Below are 25,418 nucleotides of genomic sequence, written 5' to 3' on the forward strand. Positions count from 1 at the left end.
TTTAAAAGGAGGCTGGATGAACACCTTGCTGGGGTTGCTTGACCCCAGTACTCTTTCCTGCCCATGGCAGGGGGTCGGACTCGATGATGTGCTCAGGTCCCTTCTGACCCTATCAACTATGAAACTATGAAACCCCTTTAAAACTAAAGTATGTACCAAAAAACCAAAATTGCAAGGCAAAGAAATTTACCTCAAACATCATGGGACTCTTCAGTCTGGAAAGGCACAGGCTCAGGGGAGACCTGGTGGTAACCAAAAGTACACAAGGGGTGTTCACTGGGATCTAGGAGAACGTTTATTCACCAGAGCACCCCAAGGAAAAACAAGGATCAACAGTCATAAACTCCTACAAGACCGTTTTAGGCTGGACATAAAACATTTCTTTACTGTCTGAGCCCCCAAGGCCTGGAATAGACTCTCTCCAGATGTGGTGCAGGCGCCTACTCTGGACTTATTCAAGAAACGCTTGGATGCTTATCTTGTTGGGATCCTTTGACCCTAGCTGACTTCCTGCCCCGGTGGCGGGGGGCTGGACTTGATGATCTTTGAGGTCTCATCGTGAAATCTATGAAAATCACTTTGCTGAAAATGTTTACATTTTATGCCTGTAAACCGACAAAGCATTTGGTGGAGTGTTTGATAGGAAATGTATGCATAGGCACGGTATGCATGTACCTGATTCAATGGATTTGGATTTCTGCAAAAGTTTTTTGAACATACTATTCCCTCTCCATCATCTGATTTGTTACAAATAGAAGAACTTTGCCCTTCAGATATATTTTTATGCACACCAGGGAAGAGAGAGAGAAGCTACCCTTCCCTCTTCCACTTGCCATGTATTCAGCCACTGATAGCAGGAGTGCTATATGGAAGTCAGATTTTTCTTTTCTATTCAGCACTGGCGAGGCTTCACTGGAGGAACTTGGCATTGAATTTCAAGAAAGAGATGGACAAAAAGGAAAGAACCCAGCAGACAGTAACTGAAGTAATTAGAGGTCTTGAAAAAAATGGCATATAAGGAAAGGTTGGAAGAATTGGAATAATCTACTTAAGAGAAGAATGAGGGGGGATCTGGTAGTCTTCAAATACATGAAGGGTATTTATAAAGAGGATGGTGAGCAACTTTCATATGATCATAGAAAAGTAATAGGATTACATTACAAGCAAGAGGATCATAAGAAAGAAGGACTGGAAAGGACCTCATGAGGTCACCTAAATCCAGCTCCCTGTTCAAAGCAGGATCATCCCCAACTAAACCATCCCACCCAAGTGTCTGTCCAATATGCTCTTGAAAATTCCCAAAGATGGAGATTGCACAGTTTATCTGGGTAGCCTGTTCCAATGTCTGACCACTCTCAGAGTCAGAAAGTTCCTTCTAATTTCCAACCTAGGTTTCCTATACGTCCGTTTGAAGCCATTACTGCTAGTCTGGTCCCTTATGACCACAGAGAATAGCCCATCTCCATCTCCATCCTCTCTATCATCACTCTTTTGGTATTTTGAAGGCTGTTATCAAATGCCCCCTCCGCCCCAACCATCTCTTCTCTTCACCAGAACAAATAATGCAAGCTCTCTGAGCCGTTTGTCATAAGTCATGCTTTCCAGGACTCTAATAATTTTTGCCGCTCTCTGCTGGACACCTTCTAATCTGTCCCTTTCCTTCTTAAAGTGCAGGGCCCAAACTGGACACAAAACTCCAGGTAAGGCCTCAAAAAAAGCTGAATAGAGCAAAAGAATCACTTCTTTTAATTTGCAAACGACACTGCTGTTAACATAACCCAGTATGCTGCTGGCCCTTTTTGCAATGAGAGCACACTGTTAGCTTATACTTGGCTTCAGTTAGGTTGGATATCATGAAGACCTTTTGAAATATGAGGAGTGCCCAAGCTGAGACACCTGGGACCAGATTTCTAGAGGTGTTGAGGGCTCCCTACTCCAACTGCCCTCAGTAAATGGAGGCAACCATGGCCAAAGACCACTTTTACATATTTTTGCCTGGACCTCAGTTTCACTGTTTATCAGAGGTAGGAATGCTTGACCACCTCCACATATTGCTTGGAGACCCACGGGTGAAGCACACTACATCCAAGTTAAGTATTTAATGTTTGCCAACTCCTCCTTTTTCAAGGCCCTGGGGAATGGAAAATGTCCGGGTGGGCACTAAGAGGTGGCCATTGTGCTGCAGGGTCCAATGTCAACAGCAGCCATTCAAAAGGAGTTTGACCGCTCATTCAGTTTGCCCTTGTAAGAGTCCATTTGTATTGTCTCTAACAGCAGCTTCACCAGTTTCGTTTTCCCCCTGGCCACCATTGCTTTGGCGAGTTCAATCACCTCGGCCATGTGGTTTCGCCAGACCAGCCTCAGCTCCTGTTGGACACGCCGCTTCAGGTACTTCTCCTCGGCCTTCTTTACCCACAGCTCCACCTCCTGCATCAGCATCTCAGCATTCACCTGCTTCTGACCAAATAGCATGAGGAGCATCTCCATCAGGCACCGGAAGCTCTCTGTGTTAGCTGAGCCCACATCGTCCAGTTCTATTGCTCGCTTGAAGCACTTAATGGCATTTGACTCTTCATTTTTAAGCCTCAAGCATTTCCCTCGGAGCAGCTGTATTCTGGGTAACACATCCCCCAGGTCAAACTCCATGGCTTTAGAGAGGAATACCAGTGCGTTGTTCAATGCGTTTTCATCCACTGGGAACAGCTCCTGCATGGCATCCACACCCATGTAATAATAGACCTATGAGGACAGAAGGCAAAATGGTAGTACTCCTTTACAGGGCAAACTCCAGAGACTTTTACAGTTACAGCCTGATGCCAAAAGGTCAAAACTGCATCTGGGCCTAGCAGCCCACTGGGCTGGTGTGATTCAGGCAGGACAGTTACTGTAGACAACTGCACAGGGGTGTTATATGACCAGCATCACACCTGGCTGCCTTTGACTACAAGCCCAGATGACAATGTATTCACCTACAGCTGGAGGCAGCCTTCAACGTGTACCCAGTGGGTGGGTTGGTAGCAAGTTGGTGGAGCTGTAGCAAGACACCTTAAAAGTGCTCTGCCACCACACCTTAGGCCACCTGGTATCATCAGTGATCACACTAAAATTTATTGCATCATTTGTGGGATCTGCCACATTGTCAGCCAGAGACTGACAGAGTACAGCACTGTCAGGGACCAGGGCCATTATACTGACACTGCACCCAGTCACTCTTTGACCACAACAGTTTTAACTTCCTCCATTTCCAGCACTTTCACTATTGACTCAAAGAGTTGTAACAGAGCTCTACCTTCTGTTGCCCTTGTTTCTTTAAGTACCAAATGTAAAGAAGAAGACAAAGGTGCTGAAAGCAGGAGGCGTTGCCCTTCTTGGAAGAGGAGAGCACATGGGCATTTACTCACCTGGCCAATATCAAGGTATAGCTTCAGGCACGGGCACACCTGTACCACACTTTCCAGGTCCTTTTTAGCACTGGTGAGATGTTTCCTGTCTGGCATTCCTCCCAAACCCAACTTTGCACATTCCAGGTCTTGCAGATAGAGCTTAAGGTGGATCTAGCAATGAGAGGAAGCACAATAGCTCAGTTTGGGACATCTGCGTTTTCAGCTTTCTCCCACCTGACACTATATTTGGAGTTCCTGTAGTTTTTGGTGGGCTGATTTAAATTGTAATTATGTTAGGACAGAGACTTTGAACATGTCAGACCAGACCTGCCATTAGGGCAGGGGTGAACAAAATGTGGCCCATGGGCCAGACGTGACCCACCAGGCCATTCTATCTGGCCCGCTAGGCCCCTAAAAATTGTACAAAATTAATAGTTATCTGCCCCTGGCTGCCTGTCATGTGGCCCTTGATGGCTTGCCAAAACTCAGTGAGTGGCCCTCCACCTGAAATAATTGCCCATCCCTGCATTAGGGTAAAGCAGTGCAAATCCCTGTTACTTACACCAGCGGAGGAAATAGCTATTTTGCCACAAAGGTATCAAAGTGTCTAAAACAACATACTCCTAAAACCTGCCAGAGACATGTTTCAAATTTCCCTTCGCAGCAATCAGTGCCTATTAATCTGTGTATTTTAACTGCTAAATAGGAACTGAAGGTAGCCTGCCCCTCAGTTGTATGTCCTTATCTGCCTTTATTTGTACTGCTTCTTGTCTTTGACTATGCAAAGAGTTTTGCCTCAGTAAGCGTTGCAGAAATGATCACTTTAGAGATTTCAGATTGAAGTCTGAGATGCAAATTGGCTTTCAGGAACCTTTCTAATGCTACATTTTTCAGTTTCATGCCCACTGCTGAAGTTTGAGAGAAGCGCTTTTGAAGGACAGGTTTAGCCACATATTAAAGATAGCCAAGATAGGCTGAGAATGCCCTTCTATTGCAATTGATTTCTTAAGGCATCTTTACGTAAAAGTAATTAAGTGAGATTTCACTTTATGTTTATTTAAGGTTATCTTTGCAACTGATATTATTGGAAATATACAACACACAACAGTTCTGTTTACATGAGGTTAGAAAGTGTCATCAATGCCATTTTACAAATGGGAGAAACTGAGCCCTGGAGTGATGAAATGTGAAAGTTTTAAATGATCCTAAATGACTTAGGAGCCTAAAACTCATTACAAGTCAGTAGGAGTTAGGTACCTAAGTCACTTCCATCGATGGGACTTGACCCCCATAAATCCCTTAGGACTCAAGTGGCTTGTCCATTGCTAAGTTGTTGGTGCCAAAGCCAAGATTTCAACCCACATCCCTTGACACATAACTGCCTTAGCTATAGTTCCCACAAGTCAGTGGAACATTGGTTCCATAGCTCTTCCCCAGGGCAGCTTAAAATGCAAAGGAGCATTTAATTGATTTCTCACATTACACCCCACACTGCTTAACTTTAAGCATATGTGTACTTGCACCTCATTCAACAAAGCACTTTAAGCATATGAATGACTCCATGATATGTACCTAGTGCAGCTGTGTCTGGGCAGAACAAGGGAGGCAAGGAAATGCATAACCCTTCCCCAACTGCTAAACCTCTTCAGCCAGTCAACAGCCTTTGAGTCAGTGCTGTTTTGTGTCCGAGTCAAACAGGGAGCGCAACTTGGAAAAATCAGCTGCCTGCAAGTGTGCAGCAGCTTCCACGAGTGTGCTCTGGGCTGGCCTAGTGCTCCAGCATGCTTGGCCTTGGCCAAACCACACCTAAACTTGTAACGCTTGCTCTAGAGCAGAGGTTCTGAAGCGGGGGTACATGTACCCCCAAGGGGTATGTGAGATACATTTCATACATTGTCTAACACAGGTCGAAGGGCCTAAAAAATGCCTTGACAATTTGAAACTGCTGTCAAATGTGCACGTGTGTGGGATTACACGTAGTTTGACATAAAAATTAATTTCCCATTGAAAGGGGGTACGTGAAGTTTCACTCTGACACCAAGGGGTACGCTGACTGAAAAAGGTTCAGAACTGCTGCTCTAGAGGCAGCATGGGAATGCAAAGCCGGGTAGCTGTTCCTGCAGCCTGGAGATGCTGTGGCTGTTCCTGGTCAGCAAAGAGGCTATCTCCCCTTCTCTCTGCACAGTTAGCTATTGAAGTTCTCAGCTAGGTGGGAAGTGTGCAGCACTGTTTAGATAGGGCTCCTACTATACAGACAGTAGTGGGGTGGGTCCCCAGTGTTCTTCAACAGTGGCAAATGTGGCCTTGGCTTAACGCTCTTGTCTGAATAGCAGAGAGCAAGTCCTGAAGCAGGCAGTGTTTGTGTGCTGGCCCCTCAAGTGCACCTCCCCACTTTGTCTAGGAGGCAGTTCCAGCTCATCGCCTACTGCTCTGTGGTAGTGAGGCAATAGCTGTATGTGGTATTTCTGAAACAGCTCCACTTGAATCCGTGGGACAACTCCCATACTTAACCATGTGCCCAAGTGCTTTGCTGTACTGGGGCCTTGCGTTCTAGTAGGAAATTTCTGACTCTGAGGGTGGTCAGACATTGGGACAGGCTACCTAGAGACATCCTGGAGTCTCCATTCTTGGAAGTTTTCAAGAGCAGGTTGGACAGATACTTGGCTGGGATGGTTTAGTCAGGGATGATCCTGCCTTGGGCAGGGGGCTAAACTCGATGACCTTGTGAGGTCCCTTCTAGGCCTACTTTTCTGTAATCCTAACCTGTAGGACAAGGTTGGATATTCCACTGGGCTTTCCTGGATTAGCTGCAAAGTCTGAGCCAGGTGCCAGAAGACGGAGGGCTGCATTGTTTTAGTGACTCCAGAAACAAAGTGGACATGGCCACCAAAGCCACAGTGCCTGCAGTGCAAATTCCTGTAACTCTGGAAAGTTTAGTGTCACCTCAAACTTTGTGCAGATGATGCGGTAGCTAAAAACATCGCCCCGGCTCAGACCATGGCAGAAAGTGGAGCTGCTCTGTGCAGATTGCAGCATTTGCATTTGGACATATTGATTTCAGCGGTGAGTGACCTACCCTGGCCCGTGTGCAGTATGCCTGCCAGTTGAGCTCTGGATCTTGATCAACATCTAGTGCCATGTTGCAGATCCCCATGGCCATTTCTTGCTTGCCCCTGAAGTGGAAGATCTTTGCCAGACGGTTTAGTGTGGCCGGATTGTCTTTTGCTATTTCTATCGCCTTCGAAAAACAGAGAAAGCAAAACACATTGCCATGAGTGACTTGCCAACTTGTGCACTGAGCCAAAAAACACTTTTCATTGCACTGGACAATCTGCCTTATGCACCAGCACAGCTACTTGTTGAAGCAGATGAAAATGTAAGGTGTCCGAGAAATGCCTGGCCTAAGCCTTTTCCCATCCCAGCAACTGTAGTGCTGGAACAAACCAGCCTCTGGGGGCTTGTGTCCATCTGAGGTTACTGGGCAGCACTAGGTAGCGGCCTCATTCCCTTCACTGAAGCTAAGCTGGTTTACACCAGCTGGAAGCAGTCCTGCATGTTGACAGCAATCCTGCTTGCATAGGTAGTACTGAGATCTTTAAGCTGTGCTGGCCCTCCCTGTGTTGCGAGCTGCCTCCGAGTAGGGGGAATGGAGGGAAGGGGAGTGATGGGAAAGGCAGGATAGAGGTGAGTGGGAAGGTGAGGGCAGCAGGGGCTTCCCAACGCTTGGTGTTTACGTGGTGGCACTGACCTTGCCAAAGCAGTCGAGAGGATCGGCCCCAGAGTAGCCACAGTCATGGATACCCATGGGAGTGGTTGAAAAGGTTTCTTTCTTTTCCAGCAGCATCCCGAGGTAGCACCAGGCCAGAGCTAGGAAAGCAGCATTCAGAGCAGGTTAGTGGTGGAGCCACTTCATGTTCAAACCTTCCCACCCTGAGCAGCCACGCTGAAGAGGAGATTCCAGTTTGGAAACAGGTCTTGGCTGAGGAGCCTTGGCAGAGAGATGTTATTTCCAGCAAGCTCGGCATTTATGGGACATGTTTGACTGGGAAGATGGCAGCCCACAGTGCTGTGTTAATCCACACGTAGAGTGACTCTGGCTTCCCCCACTCTGCCCTACCCTTCAGCTCCCAGCCTGCCCTGGATCCTGACAGAGGAGGAGGGGAAGTGATTGCTCTCACAGCTGATCCACTTCGGGGATCCTTTGGAATTAGCAACTGATCCACTGGGTTTTTTTTCAAGAAAATATTTCCATGGCTCCTGCAGAGCAGGGCCATCAGTTCGGTTCCCACGGGCTTTCCTGATATCCATGACTTTGGGTCTCAGCTGGTAAGGGATCAAGGACATGACTAAGTACATAACCGGGCCCTAATCCCTTCAGTGACATGTAGCACCCTGGTGATCCAGGCCCTGAGCAGAGACCAGGGATGGGACTCAGAGAGGCTCAGCACTCCTGAAAAAAAGTCCCCATTGATGCTGGTGGCAGGTGGGCTTGAAAGCCAGGAGGTCTAGGAGGCATTTCTTATGAGGAGCTCTGGAGTTTGCCTACAACAAGCAGGTTCCCCTACCTCGGTAGTGAGAACTGGAGGACTTGATGACTTGTCGAAGCAAGCCCATGGTCCTGTTGTAGGCAGGCAGCCTCTTCTGCTCGTCGTTCTCCTGGTTCATCAGGATCCCATCTCGCCTGTCACAAGAGTGCCAGAGTGGTCTCAGTTGCTCTTCTAGATGCCCAACCCCCTGTACCCAACATGACTGCTTCCCTTACCAGCTAGTGGCTGGGTGGCTCAGTGCTGAGCTATGTTTTGGTGGCCTGTGCTTCAGTAGGCTGTTGCCTAGTAGCTCGCATGCATTAATTAGGCTTTGCAGTTACACAGTCCCTTGCAGCCAAGGCTGGCAAATGTGGGTACTGTTGTCATAATTTTTCCTACGTTGCAGTTTCACGTCCCTCCTCCTAACTTGCCTGAATCAGATTCCCCCCCTGAGCCAGACTGGGATTTTTGAACACCCTTTCTACAGCTCCAGAAGAAGCAAACTCCCCCCAAACACCACCAAAAAAAATTTCAAAAAACAAGCATCTGACCCCAGCAGTCTTTCCTGCCCAAGTGCAGGGGGGCTGAACCCGATGATCTTGTGAGGTCCCTTCCAGTCCCTAACATCTATGAATCTATGAATGTGCCATGTTTGGTGAGGTTATTCCAGCTCAGGGCCAGGTACTCCGTACCTTACCTGATGTACAGGGTGGCCATGGTGAAGTACCAGCTTCTTTTCTCCTCTAAAGGGATCTGAAATGGGGAAAGGTTGGGAGGAAATACAGTGTTAACACCTGAACATCATCTGAAAGAGACAAGTGGCCTACAAGAAGAAAAGATGGCCATGGGGAAGAAGGACACGTGCTCTGCCTGGGTAAACACTTTGTATTCAGTACTATGAGACCCTGGGCCGGATCCTCAGCTTCTTGTAGCTCCACTGAAGCTCCCTGAGCTTTTTAACCAAGGCAAAACTTGACACAAAGGCTCCCTCCTAACCAGACATGACCCCTTGCACAGCCCTTCCCCTGACCGTGCTGTGCAAACATCTTCCCCTTCACACTGCTCTGCAGGTCCCGCAGTGGATGCTTTCATCTACCAGTCCCATAGCATGTCACGGACATGAACGAACTAACCCTGGGCATCCTTGGAGGTCTTGTCAGCAGGTGACTACTTCAGTCTAGTGGCTTGAGCTGTGACTGGTAGTCAGATTTGGCTTCTGACCCAGCCGACGCCTTGCTGGGTGGGTCAGGGCACAACTCTCTCTCTCATTAATGCTGGTTCAGGCTTTGAGCCCTATAAAACAGAGGAAAATTGCTGCATAAACCTAATGCACTAAGCAGTCCTTTTTAAAGAAGGAGAAGCTGACAGTAGTTTTGTCGCTTGTCCAAGTTAGTGGCAGACTTGGAAATAGGATCCAGGAGTTTCTGGTTGCGTCCCATCCAGGCCTCTGTGCTACCAAGTAGAAGATACCCCCTCCCCTGCAAGCAGCTTTCCTCCTTGACACACTGACTTCTCATTTTTCTTTTTTCTGAGGCCAGGCTAAACCACTCTTGCCACAGGGTGCATGATTTGCTACCATGGACTGTTCCACGCAGGTAGGGTCTGTAACAAAATAAGTCTGTGTCCTGTCTTGTTCTTGGGTTCACTACCACGTTTAAACCAAGGTGAGTAGCTCCCTCGCGCTCTGGCAGCCACAGGGAGATCAGGTTTGGCAGGTGCTTTGTGGTGGATCCCTTTCACTCTCTCTAGAGCAATGGTTCTCAACCTGTGGGTCATCTCCCAAAAGCGGGTCGCAAATAGATGAAAGAGTCGTGAACAAACTTTAAAATTGGATCAAACTTTAAAAAGAGATTCTTTAAAGAAGAAAAACATGGGAAACCATAGCTTTTCCCTTGCAGGCTGGCTCAGTTCCAGCCTGCAAGGGGCTGCTGAGGTCCCCCCATACCTTTCTCCCCCCCACCCCACATACTAGAGAGCTGAGACCTGGTGGTCGGGGCAATGGGTCAAGAGTGAAGGGCACCAGCAGGGCCAGGGGGCTAAGCTATTTACTGGGTCAGGACTGGCCACTGGTGTGTACCAATGGGTCCTGGTACAATAAAGGTTGAGAACCACTGCCCTAGAGGATGCATTCAATTGGGAGTTGCATAAGACAGAGCACTGGGTGATTGGGGAAAGGGCCTCTCCCAAGACAGATTGATTTCTTTTGGGTTTTCCTCCATGAGACACCTTTAGTGGGATGATTTACCTCAAGCATGGGCTTGGCCAGCAGAACTCAGTCCTGTTAGAGTCCTGAAAGAAAATCAACAGACCTTTTGGCTGACCTAATGCTCCTGGTTCTGCGGCTGCCTTAGGGGCATCCCCCCTGCCTTGCACGCTCTCACAATAAATAAAACTGCCTCTCAACCCAAGTGCTTCACCTGAGCAAACTGACTTCCATACCAGTCACCTGCTTTTTATGAGCCCTTGTAGGGCCACCATGCTCCGAGTACGCAGGACACACCTTTGTTTGAACAGCTAGAAAAGATACGGCTGGAATCAAAAACCACCCTCAGTCCTGATTACCTGAGACAAGAGCCAGTGAAAAGGATGTTTCAGTTTTCCATCCGCTGCAGAATTGTGCAGAACCTGCTCACCTGTGCATCGTCTTACTGGCTTGCAGGATTCAGCTCACTCAGATTCCCCATTTGAAATGACCCAACACTGGGGAGGGTGGAAAGCCAACAGAGAAGCAATTCCCAGAGCTTCTCCCTGGTATAAATGCTGTCTGAGCATAACGTTTGCCTTCCCAATCATACAAGACATCAGCCAAGAGCTGGTAATTTAGTGCACACAGCATCAAACACTTTACTGCTCTGCCCAAAGAACCTACGGCCATACCAGGCAAACACGACGAGCGACACTAAACAGCAAGCTGCACGTGATTACTGACCTGCTGCCCGTAAGTCAGAGCCTTGTCATACAGCAGGATGCCAGAGGTCAGTTTCTGTATCCTGTCTTCATCACTGACGAGCCCCACATCGAAGGCATAGGCATAGCCCTGCTCTGCCAAGCAGCGGGCTGCTCTCAGACTGGCATCCCCCTGGCACGCATCTTTGGAGGCCAGGCCCATGAGGTGGGAGAGTTTCTCAGCGCATTCTGCCTCTTCTTCCTCACTGCTTAGCCGGTCGTACACATAAGCCAGGTTGGCCCAGGCGTTAAGATTGCCAGGGTCCTCCTGGGTGATGCCGAGGAAAATCTCCTTGGCTGACTCTGTCTCCTCCAGGTGGAAAGAGAAGACCCCAAGGAGGTTCCTGATGGCGTACCGCAAGGTGCCAGCCTCAAACTCCAGCTCAGATATGAGGCTCTCTTTCTTGAGCTTCATATCTCTTTCCCTCAAATTCACAGAGGAGCTGGGCTCAAAGTTCAGGTTCATCTCTAGGTGGAAGTGACCGGGAAGATACTCCAGGTCATTGAGAAGCATGTCTATATCCACCTCTGATTCCTCCGTGCTTTCCACGGCGAGTGCTGATGGGTCCATCCCGAAGCAGCGCTCCCGTCCTTCCCAACCTTTTCTTCTCAGAGCCAATTTCCCTGTCTGTTGACCTGCTATTCTGGTTTAGCTGATTCACAGGCAGCCTGGAAGGAGTCCTGCCTGGGAGAGGCAGTGCAGGACGCTTGCTATTCCCCGTGTGCCTGCTTGTTCAGCGCTGTCCTGCAGCCCAGCAAATCACAGGATGCCAAGACGGAAAAGTCTCGCTGGGTCTGTAGTAGCTCCCCCTGTGCATGCCGTGGGGATCAGTCGGCCAAAGGTTGCCTTGTATTTCTCTCCCTGTTGCAAAATGTCTTTGAAAATAAACAGGTTGAGTCCAAATTTCATTTCAAACACTGTCCACGCTGATCGCCACTAGCCAGGTGCAGCTGAGGGCTGCGAGTTCTGGATGCACGTGGTCTTCGGCAGCCACTGTGAAGAGGGAGTAGAGAAGGGGCTGGTCTGCGCTCACACGGTTCCTCCCAGGGCTTCTGCAGCCGCCTAGAAGAGGGCGTCAGCACCGCAGGCAACGGAGCAGCGGCCTAACTCAGCCGCTTGGTGTGGACGAGTGGACCGTGACTTGCCACTCAGTGGGGTGCAAGTGGCATCAGGACTGGCTCCTCCATGGGAATGCAAGAGTGAAGAGTATCCTAATGCTGTCCCCCGCCGTGGTGAGGCCAACTGGAGTCACAGAAAAAGTAGAAGCCTCTTGTACCCTTGCAGCGTGGCTAAGGGGTGACCCACCGCACATCTGTTCAGATGGGCAGAGGTACCCGAGCCTGCCAACACAGCTGGAAAACTCTTACAAAAACAGGGTCTAAAACGTGCTCAGGAATAAGGGTTTGGTCCCAATCCAGACTCTGGATTCTGGCTGTCGGCCAGGATCTCCGCTTTGGAGCAACGTGGATCAGAAGGGACGGGACAGGGACAGTGTCGAGGTTCAGTCTGAGGAACTCCTATTAATGATGCTGCTTTGGCTTTCCCATGTTCAGAGCGACAGCATTGCCCACCAAGGCGTATCTTGGCTTTCAGATCCTGGGCACAAGGCGAAGTGAGGGACGGAAGTGGGGATCAAAGCCACCACGTCCCTCCCCTCCTCCGGAGGCAGGGCATAACGTGAGCTTTGACTGCCCTTTGACCCGGGAGCCCACGCCCTGCCCCCGGTAAGGTGCTCTGAAGCTCCGCCCCCTTCAGACACAAGGGAACAAAAGGGCGGGGAGCGTCTGTCTGCGGTTGTCACGGCAGCAGAGTTCCAGAGCAGCTGGGAGCCTCGGACACGGGTCTGTGGGCCAGAGAAGGGGGCATGGCATCAAAGGGCTTCACAGGTGCCCCCTTTGGGACTCAAGCAGCCAGGTAAGAGCCACCCATAGGAGGCTGCAGGGGGAAAGGTTTGGTCCGGCCACCGGCTGGGATTTCTCGAGTCGGGGAGCACTGGGGAAGGGGGCTGGGCTCAGCCACAAACACGTTCTAACTTGTGTGGACGGCACGCGTGCACATTCTTGCATACGAAGGCAACAAGGACACATTCATGGTTTCTCGCATGCTTGAGTCACGTGCACAGCCAGCCCTCGGAGTCGTGCATGCCCTCGTCATGCCTATGCCATTCGCCTGCCCACGTGTCCGTGCAGCTATGTACCAGCGGTGAAGCTGCGACAATCCAAATGGAGGAGAAAATACACCTGCCTAAAAAACACCTGGCAGAATTCGTCCAATGAGATGCTTTGAAAAATGCCTCCCCGGGAATGCACAATGATGGAGTGTCCCTGAGAGGGAAGAGATGTTGGCTGGCTTGCACATTGTTGTGCCACCACAACAGTGTCTTGAAGGTACAGTATTGGGTAACTATCCTCCGAATGCCTCTGCATCAGCTAGTTCAGGTCCCTCATGCTGTGAGAAATCCCTTGCCTTCAGAACTAAGCCCTGAGTAATCCTGCTACATTTCGCAGGGCTCACGACAAGCTTAAAATGTTGTTAAGCACCTGTGTTGTTGAAAGATAAGGCCAGAAGTCCAATAACAAAGGCTTGCTATATAATAAACACTGATTTTGATGAGACTCTTTCCACTGACTTGAATGGGCAACACATCAAGCCCTATGTACTTGCAAGGGCAGGCTCCAGGTTTGTGATGTTAGTCCTGCTTTGCTTTGCATTGACTCAGAACACGCAGGGTGTGTCTACATGTTCATTAATGCACTTTTGCTACTGCGCATTAAGTTTAGTATATGAGGTACTACATAAAGGGGCATTAGGCTGCCCTACTGCACAGTAGCAAAAGTGAATGCTTTTTTTAGTGACACTTAGAATAGTTTACTGAGCATTATTGTGCATAAGCGCTTTAGTACAGTTTTTTATGTGCTGCTTTAGTACGCAGTAAAATAATCTACTGCACCTTAAAGCGCATGTGTAGATGCACCAACAGTGTACTTACATTATCCTATCCTAGGTTTTGTGGACCATTGACTTACTCAAAGAATAAGAGACCTAGCACCCATGCACAGAAGCCCAATGGCAAAACGGTGTCTTCAGATGTGGTGAGTCTTTTGCTGTATTATGTACAAAGGACCTTATTATTTAAGGCTGGGATAAAAGACTGAGCAGCAGACCTGCTCTAGACAGGTACAGCTGTAGAAACTCTTCTTCCAGAGTTCAGCTGCCAAGAAAAGTCTGTGTGGCCCTATTCTATTGGTATAATGGTCTCCCTGAATCCAACTGACCCGCTGTCCCTGAGATGGGCCCGATCCTGTTTGCACTGAAGCCCTGCAGATTTCCATGATTGGGCCCTATCTAATATATCAGCCTTTTCGCTTCCTTTTCCTCCAAGTGTATCATATCAGCTAGATTTGATCTACTGGAAACTCCTTCAAAGCTCAAGGAATCCTAAGAAAGACCCACAACTGGGGTAAACTGTCACTGCCCTGTTGACCTCAAGTACATGCTCTCTCTCCTGCCCTGCAAACACTTCTTGAATGTGAATTGGTAAATGCTATGATAAGACAGTTAAGGGTCTGATCTCTCCATATAAAACTAGCATCTGTCAATGGAAAAAAAACAGAAAGCATTTATTTCAGGGCATAAACCTAGGAAGAGACTCCTCTAGGATCACCCAAACATGTTTTTTCTGCTCTGCATTTCAGGGGAAGACTTTGAGTTCCAACTGGGCGAAAACGCAGGAAGCAGCACGTCTTTCCCAAATCCCCCATTTCCAATTTAAGGAGATATGGAAGAAAACCAAATACCTGGTGAGACTTTGGTTTGACGCTACCTCACTATTACTGACCAGACATCTGACCGTGTCTGGGGGTCAATCTTTGGATTGTTCACTGTGACAGTATTGATTCAAAAAGAGGAGCTGTGCTGGGCCTGGCTCTGGGGAGCTCAAAAACCTGGCTTAATACTTTATAATCCCTTTCTCACTTAGAAAGACAGACTGGGACCAGGAACTTACAACATCAAGGATTTCCTGCAAGAGACCCGGCCTTCAAGTACTAGAGGTGTATGTGACACCAGAGAAGAGAGGTTTAAAGACACCATTAGGGTACGGACTGGCTTCAAGCAATAGAGATACTGTGGTAACTTAGTAAGACAGGGAGGTAATATGATGCAGAGGAGACATAGTAGGGCAAGATAATGGGATGTATGTCTACTTCACAGTTGCAGCAGCAATGACTGAAAGTATAGTGTGGATGTACCTGAGCCAGCTTTAAATGAACTACTTTGGGTACCAGTCTGGCCATGGCAGCATAGGTTATTTTTCCTGCTTGCTGGGTGGATTCTACAGTATGTGCTGAGCTCTGTGCCATTGCAACTATCCTGCCACCAGAGCTCAAGCTAGCTCAGATATGTCTGTATGAGCTGCAGTCCCTGTATATCCACAGGTGGAGCTCCCACCAGGCTGGAGCCAGCTCTGTCCTGGAGCAGTGTCTTCCATGTTCCTTACTGGGAGTAGCTGTAGGTCAGTGGGACCAGACTGCACTGCCTTTGTGTAGATGAGCCCCACAAGGAACCTTACCTACCCCTAGGGAGCTATGCACCTCTGCAGTCCCTGGGCTCACAGCACAGCCAGTGTGTCTCCTATACAAGTGCTCATGGTAGCAGCAAGGCTGTACTTTTTATTGTGTGCTGGGCTGTTAGGACCTGTGTGATGAAGTCTGACAATGAATCAGTTCTTCTGCTATGCTCCAAAGTCTGTCTGGCTCTAGGTCAGAAATGACATTGCTATTTGTTTAATCAAATTCCCTCTCTCTCTCTGCATTTCCCCCCTGCAGGATTGCTACCCCGGCCCAGGAACTTATGGCAGGAATGGAAACCCTTATGCCCTGATAGAGGAGAAGGAAACATTTTCTGCAAAATCTCAAGGGATCATGGACAGCAGAACTGCAAAATGCATCTTCCCTTCCACAGCAGTGAGTTTGGGTTACTCATTTCCCATTCAGACCCTGGACAGACTTGTGCGAAGGCTGTTGTCTTTGGTTTGACAACGGGAAACAAAGGGAAGGCGCCATATTCGAGGCAACCCCTCCTGTACTTAGCTGCCATGTTTCTATACAGAAGGCAGCTGTTACTTCATCCCTTGCATCTTTAAAGGGCCAGGATGGGGACAGAGTTTATGTCCCTAGAGGGGTACCAAGTGCTGCATTTTCACTACTACGCTGCCTGAGGTTTGTGTGCTCCCTGCTGCAGGGCAGCAGGCTTGCACCAGGGGAAAGAAACTCAAAGGAAAGACAAAGGAAAGAGTTCACCTGACAGTTTCCTGAAGGCTCTGGGATTTGGGATTTCCTAGATTTGGGAAGGAGAAGGAATGCCAAACCTGGAGCTTACCTGCCAGGACAGCAGCTCCAGTGGGCCCCCTCGTGGCCTGGGTCCTTCAGGAGCTGTGCTGCCTTGCAAAAGGATTGACACTCCATTTCTTGTTCACCAACACCATGATAATATCACCATTAAGGTCTATTTTTTATCTACTATTTTAGGGAAGCGGTTTGGGACCAGGCACCTACAATCTCAAAAACAGCATAGATGAGCTGCTGAAACGTGTGGTCAGTAAACGAGGTCCATATGACACCTTCTCTGGAGACAGGTCAAAGCCAGTTATCTCTGGGCATTATGCTGTTGAGGTAGGCATCCCCATCCCACTGATATGCAATGGTGATGTCTGCTCATTGATACAGTGAAACCTCCTCCCAGATTGTTATTAGAAAAAGGCTGCTGCTAGGTTAACTACCTTTTTTATTTTAAGTAGCCCTTGCCATTGCACTGAGGGTCTTAGATGATTAACATTCAGTGCCTGACCCTCCATGGGGATACATTAGTTCAGCTCCATTTATGTCAATGCAGCTACATCAAGTTGCCGTAGAATCTGGCTGTGACATACCAACCATTTAAAGGGTAAAGCTTTAAAGGCTTATGATATATTTAAGGCTTTATCAGACATCAGCGACTTTGTGGTAACTGCCCACCTGCATGCTCTTACCCAGTGGTAAGTGAAAGCCAACCTGTGACAGTTTAGCTCCACTTCGGAGTTGGATCAGATCTCACCAGCAGATGTTGCGGTTGATCCCAGGGGCCATGGGGTCTACTCAGACAGCCACGTCACACGTTCTCTTCCAGCAATGAACATTTCTTTTCCTTTGCTTCTCTAGAAAAAACTTTATGAGCCAGGTGCCAGCAATCCCAAGAGCTTTGTGGAGGAGCTGGAGACAAAGAACAATAAGAAGAAAGGTGCTTTCAGCACGCTTGCACGAAACCCAGGCTGCCCCACGGAGCGAATCTTCTGGGCTACACTCAGCCAATGTCCACGGGACACGGTGGGTGATGCCCTGTCCTTTTCCTCTCCTTTCCCTTGAGTAAATGATGGTGCTTGGTGCAAATACACAACGGGGAAGCCAAAGGGAAAGGCCAGAAAACCATGTCTACTTGACTCTGAACTCTTGCAAGCTGTGCTGCTCAGTGCAGCTGCCTTGCTCTGTATGGTGCCAGACATGGGCTCATTAGCTTGGGTCTGCAAATAGATTGGTCACTTGGAAGCTGGGGTCAAGTTAGAAAACCATGGGGGGAAGGGGAACAAGCATCAGAGTAGCAGTGGGAAAGTGATTAGGCCTGCACCTGGTAATGTTCTCTTCCTCCATTTAATTGCATAACATAGTACCAGAGTAAGTATTCCCTGGGTACGTCCAGGGAATACTTACAGAGGCCAGGGAGCGTAGACATGATGTGGCTATGGCAGCACAGACCTCACTGGAGTTGTAAAACCCACCTAAGAAAGCAGGGCAATGCTGAGGTGCCTGTCCTGACTCCCTGCTACGCCACATGCAGTACTAACAGGGCTGGAGCTAGCTACTTTAAACACAGTTGGGTTTGCCTACACCAGCTGCGGTCACAGCAGTGACTAAGCAGCCTGTGCCAATCTTCCCTCGGAGTATAAGTAACTCCTGGGTGCATATTGGCTGCCTACAAATGAATGCAAACAGCTGAATGCATTTGGCAGAACATAACACTCATACAGGTAACCCTGTGTTGGCTCGCTCACCTGAAAAGCCTCTGGATTAAAATAATTGCCTCCATTCGCTCAGCCAAACATGGTGAACAAATTGCTTCTCACATGTTATCATCAATCACAAGTTATTGGAGAATAAAGCCTGCTAATTGGGATTGACGTTTTGAAGCCTCTGGATGCTGGTATCTAGCCCTGCTCTCTACTTTGCTTGGAACTGTATGTGTTCAGTGATGTTACGATGCATTTCGAGTGATCCCATCCCAGTCAGAAAAGCAATGAACAATACACTGAATTTCAAACATAAGTGAAAACCCTCAGAGACTGAAACAAATTCTTAAAGTTACATACACAGCATTAAATGCTTTGCAAAATAATTTTGGTAATTCTAGTAATCATGGGTCTCACTTGATCTGGTCTCCCTGTGATTTTAGATCAAGTCTACTCAGGTTATGTGGGAAAGGGTAGTATGACAGACTTATCCTGGGCTCTGATGGTCAAGCAGTTCTTTCCTGTCAATCATCATCCAGGCTCCTGTAACTGGAGTCTAGCTAATGATTTTGTTGATGCACGAGGAGTATAAACCTTGCCACTGTCCTGCAGCTGTGCAGCCCTGTCTGCAGGGCTAATGGGATTAAAGAAAAGCTAACAATTTACACCAGCTACTAACATCAGAAAATATGACTCTGAATTCATACAGGGAAAAGAATGGCTGAATAAGGAGGTTTGAATTGTTTTTTTCCTGTAGTCATTTTTACAAACCCAGCTGCACTGCAAAGCTCCCTTTGCATTTGGTGGGAGCAGGAGCAGGTTTGTACTATGTTGCATGTAACTAGAAGTGGGTATTCATGCTGCGGAGTGGTGGATCATTGTGCTGAATTCTAACTGGAAACGTAGGGCCAGTGGCTTCGTGGATCTCCAGTGTTTCTGGGACGCTTACTCCCATGGGTGCAATGAGTTTACTTCCTGACCTGTATCTCTAGCAAAGAACTGTTTCTCAGCTCTGTGGCTACCAGAAAGATTCAACGTCATCACTGATTCAGCCAGGTAATTAAGCAGATGCCTAAGGCTAAGCATTTGAGTGAGATACTTGCACATGAACCATGCTGAAATAAAACCTAAATGAATCTTCCTGACTCTGTGCAGCTGTCACTACTTTGCATTGTAACTTGTCGCACTTTGTTGTAGTATGCTGCAGGGCCAGGCTCCTATGATCCAAAGCCCATTGAGAGATCAGACTACGATAATCAACCTCCATTTTTGTCATCTGCAAAAAGATTTGACAGGAGATCATGCCGTCTCTTTTTTGCAAACTCCGTGAGTAGAAAAAGACTGGTAAGACATATCGAGGCATGAAAATTCCCAGGCTCTCGGTTCTTTCCATGACAATCTCATGCCTCTTACTGACATCTCAACTTAAGAAGGGGATTCTTGGAAACCCAAATGTAATACTGTTCTGCTTGCTTATGGGGTAGCAGAAGCAGCAGTGGAACGCTGCCTCCCTCAGCCTGGTCCAAAGACCTTTGAGTTCGATGGAAGGAGCCCCATTGGCATTGATCTCTTTCCCTTCCCCTTGAGTCACATAGTGTCAATCTATGGTGTGCCTAATGCTACTCGTCTGCAGTGGCAGGTGATGACCTGTCTGAAAACTTTTCCCCACAAAAGGGCAGTTTCAACTCTGCCTTGTATACATTAGCTCAAGAGTTATTGGAGTCCTGTTTATTACTTCAAATGATCCACTCTCTGTTATCCACAGCATGACTGGAAACAGACCCAAGTGGAACTGTGTGTGTAGGAGAGCGTGTACAGTTACATATGGTGGGAGGACACAAGAGGTTCATGTTTGGTGTCTTAATGGGATAGCGGGTACTCTGGGATTCTGGTAGGAGTGCTCTCTGCCAAAACGTATTGCATTTCCTCTTAACTCTGATTACTCCATGGAGGAGTGAGGATGGGAAAAGATAGTCTTCAGCTGCAGTTACTGGTTCTGTTTTCTGTCAGTTCAAAATGTTGTGTCCTGCTCTCCCTATGGGAACATTATGTGGGTGTAGGGTACAAGTTGCTGGCTTCAGAGGTGGGTGCATTTCAGATAGTATGTAAGACTGGCTGTCTAAAGAGGAAGTTCAAAACTTTCCGTTCCATAGGCTCATTTGCTAACAAGGGTCCTTAATATATACCTGTTGGCAGTGGAGCCCCCAAATCCTGATAGATCTAGAGGCAAAATGTCTAAGTTTTCAACACTGTGAAGTCCCAGGGTTAGTGGAAACTAAACAGCAGTAATTTTTTTTGTCAAGGGAACAGTTCCTTAGGGTAGTTTCTACTTATTCTGGGATAAAGCAGACACACAAAACAATTATTACAGATCAGCTAGTATATGGTAGGCCCCCCTTCTTAATTCAGTATTACTGTTCTGTCTGTCAGATCAGCATCCCCTTCTGCCGTTATTGGTGTAGGCATTATGCTGCTTTATGTCAGACAAGGGATTCACCTCAGTCTCTTTTAGCAAAAAATCCTTTTCCCTCAGTTCTGCTTTGTAATAGCTTGTTACTGGCCTCCCCCAAGTGGTTGCATTTCAGTGGTGGTTTAAATTAAATGATAGAATTGAATTCTTTGGGTGCAAAGCACTATTTCTTTATAACCAATAAAGTCACATTCTGGGTGCATCTACTTGTGCCCCTGACTGCATTTGGTACCACACAGTCCCAGCAGCGCAGTTATTTTTTAGATGCTATGGTGACATAATGTCTCATGTAGACGTGTCCACTGTTACTGAAAAAACACCATTTCCTCTGGCTGCAGCATATTGAAGGGGTGGTATAAGGACTGGAGTCCTTTCCTTACTGCCCTTATAGCATCTATATTAATCTTCTCTGATTTCCCATGGTGAACTAAAACAAAATCTAAAGGGCTCAAAGATGCCACAAAAAGCTTTAATTTGAAATAACCCACCTTGGGAAGTGACAAGGAACAGACTTCCATGCCATTTCCCTCCTTTATGCAGCTGAGCAGGGAACAGACAACTTGAAAGAGGTCAAGGATGAAGACTGCTGTATAATTGATGGGAGCACTCTGCAGATTAAATTTCCGTGGCAAAGTTTCTGTAAAGCTGAACTCAACTGGTTAGCTGTAGGCAGTAGGGAAATCACATTACAGCAAGGGAATTAATCATCTCAGCTTCCTACAGGGTAACTATCCCTGTAGGATCTGACTGTGATGGTTAATTGTAAGGGCTCCAAACCTGAATCAAGGTCCCAGGTCCTTAACTTCCTCATTCTCAAGTGTAGTCCTTGTTTTTGTTAAAACAATTGATTTTTTTTGAACGTATGCCCTGATCCTGTTCCCCTTTAAGTCATTAGCTGACCTCCCATTTGCTCCATCAGTGTATAATTGCCCCATAAGTAAAAGAGGAACACGTTTGACTTTCTCATTTCAGAATCCTGTCGGTGTTGGCCGCTATGACATCACAAAACAAGAAAAAAGTGCTCGGAAGACATACCGTTCGCTTTACCTGTGTGATACGCAACGCTACCTGAATGACCTGGAATGGGATGCGTGTTTTTTGTAAGTGAAATGTATCTTCACGGGCTGCTTGAAGTTAGTGATGTTTTAACACTGGCACATAGTAAAGCCTCTAATTCTTGCCAGTGGCCAGGAGACCTACTGCAGGTTACTGACTCTTCAGGTGATAGCCTACATTCTGGAAAGATACTCTTGAGTTAAAGCACAGGACTGGGATTCAGGGGATCTGAGTTAATGACTAAACACATTAAAGATGGTTAGATGCTGAGACACAACAGCAACTGGATCTTTTAATGTGATAATTACTGTTAATAAAATACATGATTCTGATAAATTACAGTGATGAGTTTAGAGAGAAATACAAGGTCAGCCTAGTGCAAACTAAGCAGCATTGGCCAGCAGACAGTTTGCTGGAGTAGGAATCAGAACATGCAAGTTCTTTTCCTAGTTTTGTTGCAGCATTGCTAGGTAACCCCAAACGAGTCTTTTTACCTCCCAGTGCCTCAGTTTCCCATCTCTAAAATGGCCATAGTAATAGCGTGTAGATGAAACAAGAGGCGTGTGTGCATGACACTTTTTAAAGCGGGCTAAATGCTTTTGTACTGCTTTAATGCTGTAAGTGTTTGCATGCCTCAGTGGCGTATTGCGCATTAATTCCAGCTGCTGTGGGAAATTTGGCAGCTAAATGTGCCTTAAATAACTTGGGGTGAAACTCCTGAAAGGAGTTTTAGTTTGCTGCCCTACAGCCAAGGAGTAAAGCTTTTTTTTTTTTTAAGAAATTTTTCGTGTTCCAAGCCAAGTCAGCCAAATTGTGTCCAAATCCTTGAGTCGGTCCAGAACCATAACTGGCCCTACAACCGGCAAACATCCTCCATCCCCACCAGGGGCTTCAGATATTTCCAAAGTCTTTTGGTGGACATCCTATGTGCAGGCCCAAGCCCAGAGGCTTGGGGTTCAGATGACCTCAAGTTTCACCTGGCCTCAGCCATATGGCCAGAGGAGCAAGCTAGGGAGGAGCCTCCCATTTCCATAAAGTTGGCTTTAACCCCCAGCACCTCGGTGGGTACTAAACCATGCCAGAAGAACAATTATCCCTGGGAGGCTTGAGAAAAACTGCCTTCTTGGACCCAGATACATGGTGTTTCCTCTGCCAGGACCCAGGAGTCTGGGTGCCTGTTGCTGCCCGCTTCATGCCTGGTAGTGGCCGGAGAAAACAGGTTCTGCCCAAGAAAAGCAGCGAGCCTGATCTCCCGCTCCCAAGCCTACCTGCCTGTCTGAACTGTGCGGGGGCCTGGTGCTTCCCTCCATGGCTGCAGTGCCCCCCAGGACCACCCAAGCCGGGTGCCTGCGGGCAGGTGCCACCCGGCGGAGGCCTCTGCTGCTGTGGAGGGAAACACCAGGCCCCAACCTGCCCAGCCCAGGGACCACTCCACCTGCCGGCAGCTTGCCCTCCGCTCCCCGCCAGAGAGACAGGTAAGTCAGCAGGGTGTATGCATGACACGGGGGTTTAAATCAGCCCTAAACTGAAGCAGTGTTGTTTTTTTTTAAACCCACCGCTTCAAATTAAGCCCCCCGTTTCATCTACACATGCCCAGTGATGCTTACTGCCTCTGTAAATCGCTTTGACATCACTGGAAGAAAAGCACTACATAACATACTGGTATTATCATCAGTTATGACTGTTTACTATAGCTTTCTGCTTGTTCATCTTTCCTCAGGACTAAGGATTAGAAAAATTCTATTACAGGTCTGAATAAAAGTCTAGCATAGCTCTGTCAAAATGATTTCTACTTCTCTGTCTTGATCTCTGGATAATTATTAGGCCCTTGTCTTTGCCAGGGTTGCAGGGTTGTAACAGAGGGCAACATTTGGTGGCTGCAGGTGGAATTCAGCTAGGAAATCTTTTGTCGATATAGTATCCATAACAGAATGCAGTTTTCATATTATCACAACTTTGTGAGCCCTACCATGCCAGTACTAATAAAAACAGGCACTTGTGACTGAATACAAATGCATTACTTACCCAGAACTCACTTTTCAGGACAGTGTTGCATTTTAAAGTTAACAATCAAGTATTACTGCAGCCAAGCTCGGGGTTTCTTTTTCTTAACACTAATTAGGACAGAACTAAGTAATATAGTCACTAATTTGTGTCATCTTATTTTATTTTGTCTTTTCCTCCTTTCCAGAGAGCGAATCAAGCCTGTTAGTAAAAGCTATTGGCACAATTTAGCTTCTGCTTCCAGTGAGCCAGATCGGTCTGCACAAGCTGCTGATTCTTCTGAAAATTAAGTCCATGCTGGAAAGCAAATATCCGTGGATAAATTATTAGAGAGATAAGTTATAAGACAACTGCATACAGATCAAGAGATTGTAAAATGACCTCCAGTTTTTCTCTGTCCTAAAATCCATTTTGAGCTGCCAGCTACCTTCCATTGCCAATCAGTACCGAGTGATCTTCACCTTGGTTTGGGACAAAATGACACAATTTACAGCAGGGGCATTTAGTAGAATGTTACTTAGGCATGCTTCCTTCAAAGGAAGGTTTGCCATGCAAAGCTCATTCAACATTAATATTCCCTTTTTCATCAGTGATTCAAAGAAGGGCATGTGTGCCTTGTTTCCACCATAGATGGTCTATGTATTGCAGTTGACAGCTCTTGTTCTCAAACTAAACAACAGAAGGGATAAAAGCCAGTCCTACCAGGACCTAATGCTACAAAAACTAGGCACGTTTTGAACATTGCATTGATTGAAAACGGTGAGCCCTCTGGTGGCCAAAACCTCAGTATTTTGGTGATATTCCCCAGAATCTGTTCACCTCTGACTGTCTGCACTGTAATCACAGCTGTGACTGCATCTTGCACTAAATAAGCTTTAGATGCACTAAATAAGCTTTAAATTTTAGCTAGGACAGGAGCTACCAGAATTGTATTTACTCAAGTGTTTCAGGCAGCTTTTTACAGTGTGCATTGAGCTAAGTGCTACTCCAGCTCCACTTCTAGCAGTACCTGTGCTTGGGAAGGTTCACACAAGGTGTAGGGACAGCAGCAATTGCTGTGGAGACATACTTTTAAATGGGTAAATACAGTCACATTATAGTTCAAAAAGTAATGAGTGAAAATCCTTTATAATCTATTTTATCAGTAATGCAGATTTGCACAGTGAGCCTACAGTAATATACAGCAGTCTTTATACAACACAAGTAAATATACCATTCTTTCACTATGTTTGTTTTTTCTAGTAATTCTATACGTGAAATTAGTGCCACAGAGAGACAGTCACAGAGCATGGCAAGTTCAGGACTAGGAACAGAAACCAAGACAAACCTCACAACTTCGAGTAAGTCTATGCAGTTTTGCAATTGCTGCTCATGCACCCATGCCAAAAGTGAGCCAGCACAGCTACTGCTGGCAACTCAGCAGGAGAGCTGCGTGGGTCTTCAAACCAGTCCTTGGGCGAGTTCTGCTGCTGTGGCTGAGGCACAGCTGTACCACTCCAATTACCTAAGATAGGTTAACAAAACCCTCATTACCTGATCAGGACAGCCATGTTAGAAGAGCATCAACAACCAAATTGCTAGCACTAACGTGCAATTTCTCCAGTTCTAGACTTCTGGATATGGCTTATCAATCACAGTTGTAGGGGAGAAACTAGCATCATCAATGGGAACATTATGAATCTGGTAGAAAGGTAAACCTACAAGTGGTGAAAGACGCGATATGGAAAGACGCGAAACCCATCCTGTTCTCATTCACCCACCCCTGTAACCTGGACAGGCAGAAAAGGATCTTTGAGTCATTATTGATGCCAAAATGAACATGGGCCAGCAGTGGGGGGACGCATTCAGGAAGGCCAACTGCACCTTGTCATGCATCCACAGAAGCATCTCAAGCAGGTCCAAGGAGGTGATCCTCCCTCTTTGTGTGACACTGGTCAGGCCGCAGCTGGAGTACTGCGTCCAGGTCTGGGCGCCGCACTGCAGGAGGGATGTG

At 47.3% G+C, this 25,418-nt stretch overlaps 2 protein-coding genes across 2 annotated transcripts; one reads left to right on the top strand and one right to left on the bottom strand.

Annotated features, from left to right (window-relative positions):
• Positions 1 to 2,084: 2,084 nt before the first annotated feature.
• TTC22 (tetratricopeptide repeat domain 22) lies at positions 2,085 to 12,455 on the bottom strand. The gene is made up of 7 exons (XM_019531484.1): positions 10,839 to 12,455; positions 8,607 to 8,662; positions 7,949 to 8,064; positions 7,132 to 7,250; positions 6,460 to 6,621; positions 3,402 to 3,554; positions 2,085 to 2,739 (listed from the first exon to the last, which is right to left on the bottom strand). The coding sequence occupies exons 1-7, from the start codon at positions 11,424 to 11,426 to the stop codon at positions 2,209 to 2,211; spliced, it is 1,725 nt and encodes a 574-aa protein (XP_019387029.1). The 5' UTR covers positions 11,427 to 12,455; the 3' UTR covers positions 2,085 to 2,208.
• Positions 12,456 to 12,644: 189 nt separating this feature from the next.
• LEXM (lymphocyte expansion molecule) lies at positions 12,645 to 24,154 on the top strand. The gene is made up of 10 exons (XM_019531485.1): positions 12,645 to 12,770; positions 13,861 to 13,948; positions 14,552 to 14,656; positions 14,836 to 14,952; positions 15,683 to 15,820; positions 16,385 to 16,528; positions 17,054 to 17,218; positions 19,093 to 19,221; positions 21,338 to 21,465; positions 23,613 to 24,154. Exons 1-10 carry the CDS (start codon positions 12,721 to 12,723, stop codon positions 23,713 to 23,715), a joined length of 1,167 nt encoding a protein of 388 aa, XP_019387030.1. The 5' UTR covers positions 12,645 to 12,720; the 3' UTR covers positions 23,716 to 24,154.
• Positions 24,155 to 25,418: the final 1,264 nt, after the last annotated feature.

The sequence above is a fragment of the Crocodylus porosus genome, unplaced genomic scaffold (genome assembly GCF_001723895.1).
Source record: "Crocodylus porosus isolate Cpor-Errol unplaced genomic scaffold, CroPor_comp1, whole genome shotgun sequence".
Lineage (NCBI taxonomy): Eukaryota > Metazoa > Chordata > Crocodylia > Crocodylidae > Crocodylus > Crocodylus porosus.

Bases quoted from the DNA above. Each gene is read 5' to 3' on its own strand.
- LEXM (XM_019531485.1), top strand. From the start codon at position 12,721: ATGGCATCAAAGGGCTTCACAGGTGCCCCCTTTGGGACTCAAGCAGCC. The intron at 15,821-16,384 runs GTGAGTTTGGGT...CTACTATTTTAG, and splicing joins GCATCTTCCCTTCCACAGCA to GGAAGCGGTTTGGGACCAGG. The intron at 16,529-17,053 runs GTAGGCATCCCC...TTGCTTCTCTAG, and splicing joins CTGGGCATTATGCTGTTGAG to AAAAAACTTTATGAGCCAGG.
- TTC22 (XM_019531484.1), bottom strand. From the start codon at position 11,426: ATGGACCCATCAGCACTCGCCGTGGAAAGCACGGAGGAATCAGAGGTG. The intron at 6,622-7,131 runs GTCAGTGCCACC...TGTTTTTCGAAG, and splicing joins CTCTCGACTGCTTTGGCAAG to GCGATAGAAATAGCAAAAGA. The intron at 2,740-3,401 runs GTGAGTAAATGC...CTGTCCTCATAG, and splicing joins TATACCTTGATATTGGCCAG to GTCTATTATTACATGGGTGT.